This window comes from Endocarpon pusillum (assembly GCF_000464535.1).
Source record: "Endocarpon pusillum Z07020 unplaced genomic scaffold scaffold4382, whole genome shotgun sequence".
Taxonomy (NCBI): domain Eukaryota; kingdom Fungi; phylum Ascomycota; class Eurotiomycetes; order Verrucariales; family Verrucariaceae; genus Endocarpon; species Endocarpon pusillum.
Genome location: NW_006916427.1, coordinates 35,449 through 44,068, shown reverse-complemented (window position 1 = coordinate 44,068; position 8,620 = coordinate 35,449). Strand labels below are relative to the sequence as shown.

Below are 8,620 nucleotides of genomic sequence, written 5' to 3'. Positions count from 1 at the left end.
CGACGCTCTTCCGATCTGTTTCGGGCGGCAGCAAGCCGGCTTGGCCCTGGTCTTGATATGCCGGTCCAGCGGATGAGAGATCGTCATTATCATCATCCAGCCCTCTCCTCCCGCCACCGCCGCCGTGGCTAGAACCGCCAAACCCACCAAGCCCACCGGGGACGAAGCTGCTGACTTTTTTGAGGGTGGAACTCACGCCCGACATGCCGGGGACGTGGGAGAGTTGGGCGAGTGGATTGAAGCCCCCGCCACCTCCACTACCTGCGGATTGGTGGTGTGAGTGTTGTGGTTGGGGCGAGTATCCACCACCAACGCTACCACTCTGGGAATGATGATGATGCTGCTGCTGCTGCTGGTGCTGACCAGGAAACCCGGCACTCATCCCGCCAATAGAGTGCTGCACAGGTTTAGCGCCAGGAGCGCCATGAGAATGCCCACCAGCACCACCTGTCTGACCACCATCCTTGTGATTCCTCCCGGCCCGCACACTCTCCGAAGAGAGGATGTCGTCTAGATCACGACCCCCGCCCGGACGGCGACTGGCCCATTTCTGGACGGCGTCGAACATGTTTCTATGCACCTCGCACTGATGGTCTCGTGCTGCAGGGTGGTGGAAGACTTTCATGCAGTCGTCTAGCACTTGCTGCACCGGGACGTTGGGGTGATCCCATGCGTACATTACGCGGGGCGCGACGAACTTCAGGATCTCGCTAGCGACCTGGCCCGCCGGCTCGTTGAGGATATTGCTGAAGTGGTCTTTGCTCAGCATCGAGTGGGTTGGGTCCGTGCAGTGCGGGTCGGTCCAGGGTTCGTACTGGTGTTTTCCGCTGGAGTCTACCACGGCGCTGCTCCCTGCCTGAAGTTGGGTGGTTAGGCCATTGATGATGGGCCGGATGAAGGGGGCGAGCAGTGATAAGATGAAGACGGTTAGTGTTTCGGTGATCTTATCTACAAGGGCTTCGAGGCCGGGGATCTTGCTTATGATAGCACTGATAGAGCGGACGACTTTGTCGCGGAAGACGAGGATTGGGTAGATCTGTTGCACGGTTTTTGAGGGGTCGAAGTTTGGCATTCCTGGGAGGCCGGGTCTCTGGGCGCTTTGCTGCGGAGGTGCAGCGTGGGGTGGAGCTTGCTGGTTGGTGAATGGAGGTTGGCTGTGTTGTTCTTGGTGCCATTGAGGTTGTTGCTGACCCCATTGTGGTTGGTGATGTTGCTGCTCCCACTGAGATTGATGTGATGGCGGCTGATTCCATGCACCTGGCTGTTGTTGCTGTTGTTGACCCCACTGAGGTTGAGATGGCTGTTGATTCCAATGTGGGTGCTGATTGTAGCCCTGCTGGTAGGCAGCGTTGGCGTCATGCCGGCCAGGTTGCTGATTGAAGTCACCCACACCACGCGTGCTACTACTTGGTCCTGAGGCGCGTGCTTGAGCTTGTGAGGAAGCTTGCAACCTCTCCGCCTCAGTACACAGATCTTTGGTTCCGGGAATTTTAGAGAGAAGGCCGGTCAATGAGTTCAGCGGATTGGATGACTGAGAGGACGATTGTGCACTGCAAAGGGCATTATCCATCTCATTGATCTCGCTTTGTGTGAAATGATCAGTAGCTTCTCCGAGAACCGAGTGGAAGAAATCGACCATGCCGAAAGTTCCAGTCACCAATGGAAATGTATGCTTGCCCCGGAGGTTGATCGCTGTAGCTGTACCAGTATGCGGGAAAACATTGTGCAGGCCAAGTTCTCGTAATGCAAGTTCGACATAATTCGTATGTGCGCCGAAGTCCTCCAAGCAGTGTAGACCTTGTCCCATATATCGTAAAGCTTCTGCGAGATCTTCGTCTTTGCCCTTAAATATGCCATGGCCGTTGGTGTATAGTCTTCCATGATACATACAACGTTCGAAGCTGTACTTCACGTATGCAGCGCTGGTAGCCCAGTCACCGTGCATATTGGCAATGTAATTCTTCATTCCTGTTTGCGGGTCGACCTGGAGCTCAATTGGACGGATGGGTCCTCGCAAACGGGGATCAACTTGACGAGCATCTTTGTCGTCGTTGTAATTCTTGGGACTACACTACAAGTCAGGTACTGGCCCAGAGCTGGCGATCAATGCAACAGACTTATCAATATGCTCTTCTGGCCTGTACACACCAAGTCGTTCGGCTGTGACCTCAAACTCTGCAGTGGCATATCCAAAGCTTAGAAATGACAAGATCCAGACAAGAATTCTGATGGTTTCAGGCTGCGCTTTCGATAGAGTGCCCGTATCCATGGCCTGGGAGTAGTCGCGCAGCCAGTTGCTACAGCATAGGCATAAGCATTCGGCCTCCCGATTCCCGGTAAGAAATCGTACCCGAAGTATACTCTTTTGATCATCATCGAGGTCCATTTGTGACCCTTAATACAGGCCACCAACTTGAGCGCATCTTCAATGTCTCCGTGACGGAAATTCCGTCCTTCAATAGCCGAGATCGAAGCGATATCTGGCTTTGTCAGCTCTGTACATGGGTCAGTGCTCTCCATTCACTCTTACTTCCAGCTCCGAATGCATAGCTCGGTGTAGCAAGCAATAAAAGGGCAATCAAGGAAATGAGAAGCACGCTCTGTGCCGATGAAGCCATCTTGGATATGGAAGATTGACTTTCGGGGTGCTGGAGAAGTGTATGAGGGAAATGTCGTGAAAGCTGGCGTCAGCCCCCAAGCTGCCGGCAAGATATGCGCCACCAATAGGACGAGGCGGGAGATGCTGATGCAACATGGACGAGTACTGGTACTACTCGCTCGTCAGAGCGGATTATGCTTACGGGCCGGCGCTGACATAAACGACAGCCACAAGGATCACACGCCGTCTGAGTCTCATACGTGCTCTAAAGCATGGATGGATACGGAGTAGATGGATGGATAGATGGATGGGTGGGGATAGCTGACCCTGGGCTCTGTCACGGGTAAGCTGAGGCTGAATTAACCCCATCAGATTAGCACATCACGCCAAGATGATACTTAGATGTTAGGCGGGCATCACTGCATCATGCCTAGAGTATGGCCCGGAGGCCTATGCTGTCATGCCTGTCACTTTTCTCTGTTCCAGAAGTATTTATAGATCTATAGATCACAGGTGCAGGCCAACCTCGGTCAATCCGCCATCTGCCATCTGCCATCTGCCATCTGCCATCTGCCACGTGTCACATGTCAGACGAGGAGGATGAAGATGGAGTCTAGATTCATTACTATGATCACTGCATACGGAGCTGATGCTAAGGTAACTCTTGCCCCTGAAGATCTCTACGAAAACCGGTAGTCACCGTCTGAGGCTGCGCGAGCTCCGCCAATGGATTGGAGCTGGTCAGGTACTCAGGTGGAATTGGACCTCGGAGTTCTACTTTCGACTCTGGTGGAGTATGACTTTGTAGCTCTGCCTTCCATTCCGTACCCTCATGCTCGGCAGATTGACGCGGAACCGCAGGTAGGTTGGAAGCGCGTCGCCGCCGACGCATCAGAAACCAGACCAAGAACCGAGCTGGCTGCAAAATATTAGCATCCATCATTGATCTGCCACGAGCTTGTGATGTTACCTGATTTGGTAAAAAATCCTTCCACAGCAGCATCGTTCCATTTGGCAGGATACGGCCCCCTATTAGCAGCATACCAGCTCTTGACAGCTGCCGGAGTCACATATGGCTGGGCATCTGCATCATAGTGATCCTTTCCATTGCATTAACGTCATGTCGAACACGCCAACGCCTTGAGTCCGGACATCTGGCCTGGAAAAGATCGGTACCGTTTGCTGAAGCTGGGTTCAAACCCCCAGTTACAATCATCTGTCTACCACCACCAACATTGCAGGCGTGATTGACCCGTGGAGTAGCTGCGGTATAACTCGCCTTTGTCCATGCAAAACCCGATAGGGATAAAACAAATACCTCGTCGAGTGCGATGTTTCACAGTCTTTGTGCCGCCGTATTCGAAGCTTGTGGTTCTCCAGAGGCAGACGCTACGTACCCAACATATATAAAGATTTCGTAGGTTCCATTATCGCCGCTAGCCGCCACTGAGCAGAATCTTGGGCGAGAGTCGGGAATCGTTCCACTGGCGATTTGATTATGCCATGAGTTGGTGGTAGAATCAAAAATAGTGATTGTTTCGAATGAGACGTACTTTGAGCCTCTATCAGTCCACTCAACAGCGTCAGAAGTAGAACCACCCATCACAACCAACAGCCCTTCAGCACCAAATGGCACGTACTGCATTTGTCCATACATTGCAGTGCCGTAGATTGAGTAGTCTGTGGCTGATAAACTCTTCAAAGTGCCCGCCTCAATGTCATAGGAAACTATGCCCGGTATTGGGACAAAGCCGTCAACGTCTGCCGTTTGTGGAGTAGTTCTCCTGGATGAGTATCCGCCCATCAGGTACTCGGTCCCGTTCCCGTATCCGCCAATAGCGCCTGCTGGTCGAGTTAAAGATGAGAAGATTGAATTGGAGGGCATAGCTTGTTCCGACCACGAGCCTGAACCCCCATCTGCAGGTGTAAACTTCCAGACAGAATTCTTGGGAACTGGTAGAAGCTGGTCAAGCGGTAGCGCATAGCTGATTTCCCCTCCCCAGGCATAAAATGACGGGTTTGTGGAATCTGTCCATAAGGAAACATAATTCAAAACTGGTGCAGTGTTCGCTATCTGATTGAAGGTAACAGTTCAATTCGTCCAGGAGGAGGATAGGTTGATCGAGAAGGTATCATTGAATACCTAGCAATTAGTGTCAATTGTCGAAACTGGCGCAGTGGGATCATGATGGGCCTGGAAGATGGGCCAGCTCTCCGTCATCATAGAAGCTGATGTCCCCGCCGTCAAGATAGAGATAACCATTGAGGACAATAGCTGTAGGTAAATCAGCAATGATAATTGTTTTGGGTGAGTTTCATTACCACTATGATAAGCCCTACTCAGGAAGTTGTTGATACTCAGGAGGCCATTAGACTCTAATTGACGACTCTCAAGCTTTTCCGGTAGGCCCGCGAAGGCAACGCAACTTCACAAGGTGAAAGTGTTGATGGCTTAAGGCAAGACCAAAACTAGGACATCCAACAGCAACAGAGAGAAGCAAGCAGAGATATGAAGCGTTAAGAGAATGCTAGAATGAAATGGTGTTAACCAATGCAACCTGCTTGCGTTTATGCCAGGCGATAGCTCCAGGAGACGGAATCATGCAGAATTCGTCTCATTTGGCCCCCCGTTTTGTATCACAGCCTTCCATGGCTCGGGACCGGGCCATCCGCTTAAGGCACCAAGTAAGCGGAGGAATATAATTTCAGGTTTGGTAGAAATATTGCTGTGGCCATGAGGACGAACATCCGTGCGTTGGGGGGGACTGGGACAGCGATGGGCAAAGTCGTGTACTCAATATGTCACACGCCGAAAACCTCCAGCATCCTATCTCTTCGTGCAGCGCAGGGAGAAGAGTCCTCTGTTAGTCCAATTTCATCAATGCGTGTACTCGAGCCAAAAGCAGATTTGTTGTAGTTATGGCGATCTCTGATGCTTCGCAAACCTAAACAGGAATGTCATTGTTAGGATCTCAGAGGAGTGCAAGGGCAATAGAACAGTAGGGGGTTCAGAGGATTGACATATTGAGCGCGAAGAACTAGAATCTATGTACAAGAAGGATATAAGTATCCTTTGATGCGTAAAACAACGTAGAATCTGTCCGAGTCCTCCTGGCACAGCCCTTTGATGCGTAGAACAACATAGAATCTATCAGTCCTCTTGGCACGCATAAGGTGCGCTCCTTAAGGCAGTATATAGACGTTTTGGGATCTACGTCGACGTATGGTTGTGTTATGTAAGAACATTTATAGAAGGTGATGAGATATCTGGTGTGACAATCTATGGCTAAAACCCCATTTCGTCTTCCAACCATGAGCCATATAAGTGCAAAAGCCAACCCCGTATATGCAACTCATGGAAGATTATCCTTCGAGATGCGCTCCGACCCGCTGCCTACAGTAATAGGGCAGATGTTTTTTGTAATTGAATTTCCGTTGACCCAAACCAAACAGAACACGATGCCATGTCATCTCCGTGGTATCATCTTGTGTCCAACATGCTCATTGTCCAGACCTTATCCGTTAAGCTCTGAACTCCGCTGATCCACAAAACTGGAAAACAGTAAATTGAAACACTAGTAATCTTCCTCATCTATCATCGAATCGCTCATCCAATGCTCAAGACTCCATCCAAAACAAGGATATTTCAACCCTGCCGCTACGCTCTCTACCATAACCCAAAATTCAACTTTAAGTGGTATCGTGATCAAACAAAATTGTACGGAGTTGCCGCGCCGTCGCTCGATGAGGGTCGTATGACATGAATAAATATATACAAGGTCGGCTTCAGGTAGGGGGAAGACATCGAGCATCCACGGTCTGAATGAAAACACAGTTGATCACGGCCACAAGGAATGATACAGAGACAACAGAACCGAAACACGTCTTGGCAGGAGTGAGCACAGGGAGCATCAACTACCACCTACGTGCGGCCGTTGTCTGCTGCATCATTCCTGGCGAGATCGATGATGGTGGACTGGCAACACGCATGCCTGTGCTGGGATTGACGATGGGAATTGCGTTTCTGGTTCGGACGGCGGAAGGTTGATGGATCTTTATTTGGTGGTTCATAGATAGATTGGGCGATACGAAGGACGATCCAGCTGAGGATAACGATATGGCGGGCGTTACTTGTTGTTGCGGTTGGATTTGGTGTTGAATGGGTGATGCATCAGGCGACCCGCTCGAGAGAGACGATCGATCAGAGGACCCAGAGTTGATCGAAAGCCTTTCATCGTCGGTCAGGAGGTTGGGACAGAATTCCAAATCATCGTCTAGGTCAAACGAGCGACCAGCCTCGAACCTGACCCGAAATGCAGTAACATTGGGCGCCTCGATGTTCACATCTTTCATTGGACGAGCACGATACTGGCGATTGGGATTCTGCGAAGCTGACAGACGAGGAGCTCGCCGGGTACGACCGTGGTGACTGTGGGAGGCGGCAACATTGTGAGGGTGATGCTGCTGTTGCTGCTGATGGCCACCGTAGAAGAAAGAAGACATTATAGTGAGTGATCGAAGTATTGATAAGCTGATAATTGAGGTATAGATTGATGGAGGCTAAAAGGATGTAGCAAGGGTGACGTGAAATTGGCCTGGTAGGAAGACAATAGAAGACCGAACCGAAGGGGGAGTAGTCATCCGACAACAAAATGGTCGACAAAGAATTGCAGATGCGTATAGGCGGTAAAATAATGAGTATCGAGGTTGAAGAGCTACAAGAGAGGGGTGGCGATTGTTGATGGTGAAAGTAGGATCGGTTGGTTGCGGGCTGAGAACAAGGTCGGAGCACTTGGGGAATGGAAGCAGTAATATGAAGGGAGGGTGGCGATTCAGCAATGGCGGGAAGACATGAGCACGCTATTTCTGGTTGGGCTTGGTGCACAATCGGTATTAGGCAGGGGGCTGAGGCTGGGTGCACTAACTACGTTTGAAATTCGTGGCCGATCACCACCAAAACGCCACGGGTCCTTTACCACCTCATTTTAGTTATCCCATCCGAACCCTGAGCCTGAATGATCTCCAATCTGTCCTATTCTTACTCTCAATCCTTCTGAAGGTTTACTTAACGGCGATAGACATCCTATCACATCAGTCTTAGTCTCTCAACTCGCACATTCAAGGCGATATTTACTGTGACCATCGCCGGCCAGGGACGTCTACACCCAGCCCCGGGCGTCTGCACTGACCATTCATCAGCCATTGTCCAATCACTCGGACCCTTGCGCTGGTCGCGGCCATGCTGAGAAGTACACCTGTAACTTAACTGTCGAAACACTGGAGGGTGACGTTTGATCTCGAGCGGGCTAGCCCCAAGGACCCCACCCTGCCTATTCCTGCTTTGTCGGCGGGTCGCTCGGGTTTCAACATTCAAGCTATTTCCCTCACACTCATCCATGCTTATTGCTCAGCCTGGCAGCTGCAGGGCATGTTTGGAGCGTGGAGATCCACCCCACCAACCTGGAGCACTTGCATCTGGATTTGGGGATCTACAGTTCAACAGCAACGCAACGGCACAGGCTTACAGCTCTCTTTCGGGCAGCCGCCCACCTAACGAGGGATACCAGTAGTAAGCGATAATTGGCGTTGAATTATCTCCCGCTATACTCCGTAACTTAGGCAGGACGCTGGGTGTGGGTAACAGGATAAGTAATGCAACAGTGCACTTTGCAAAACAAAACCTCGTCTTGGCTGCCTTCTCGTGAAGGTCAAGCTGTCTGGAACTTGCTACCCCCCTCTTGACTTGCGCCACTCCGTGATCGGCAGCATGCCTGATTTAAAGTCTTGTGATCTGCATTAGTCACCCCTCTCTAGCCTACGCTATCCTTTCTCAGGCCTATCAAGCCCTAAACTTGTAGATAGGTCGTTACACTATTGGAATCTCGCCGCTTCACCGCCCTGTCCCACATGCAGCTTGCCCATTTTGGCCAAACTGTTAACAAGTAATCAACGGTTGTCCAGATAGAGCTGTCAAGCGCTCATCACCTAACAAGAACGTGGCAAGTTATATACGGAGATTGG

At 50.9% G+C, this 8,620-nt stretch overlaps 3 protein-coding genes across 3 annotated transcripts; all 3 read right to left on the bottom strand.

Moving 5' to 3' along the window:
• Positions 1-92: 92 nt before the first annotated feature.
• Positions 93-2,618, bottom strand: EPUS_07970 (uncharacterized protein; the record flags this gene model as incomplete). The annotated part of the gene is made up of 5 exons (XM_007805611.1): positions 93-128; positions 197-2,066; positions 2,118-2,297; positions 2,351-2,480; positions 2,531-2,618. 5 exons carry the CDS (start codon positions 2,616-2,618, stop codon positions 93-95), a joined length of 2,304 nt encoding a protein of 767 aa, XP_007803802.1.
• Positions 2,619-3,251: 633 nt separating this feature from the next.
• EPUS_07969 (uncharacterized protein) lies at positions 3,252-3,602 on the bottom strand (the record flags this gene model as incomplete). The annotated part of the gene is made up of 2 exons (XM_007805610.1): positions 3,252-3,518; positions 3,570-3,602. 2 exons carry the CDS (start codon positions 3,600-3,602, stop codon positions 3,252-3,254), a joined length of 300 nt encoding a protein of 99 aa, XP_007803801.1.
• Positions 3,603-3,935: 333 nt separating this feature from the next.
• EPUS_07968 (uncharacterized protein) lies at positions 3,936-7,102 on the bottom strand (the record flags this gene model as incomplete). Its single annotated transcript, XM_007805609.1, has 2 exons — positions 3,936-4,654; positions 6,526-7,102. 2 exons carry the CDS (start codon positions 7,100-7,102, stop codon positions 3,936-3,938), a joined length of 1,296 nt encoding a protein of 431 aa, XP_007803800.1.
• Positions 7,103-8,620: the final 1,518 nt, after the last annotated feature.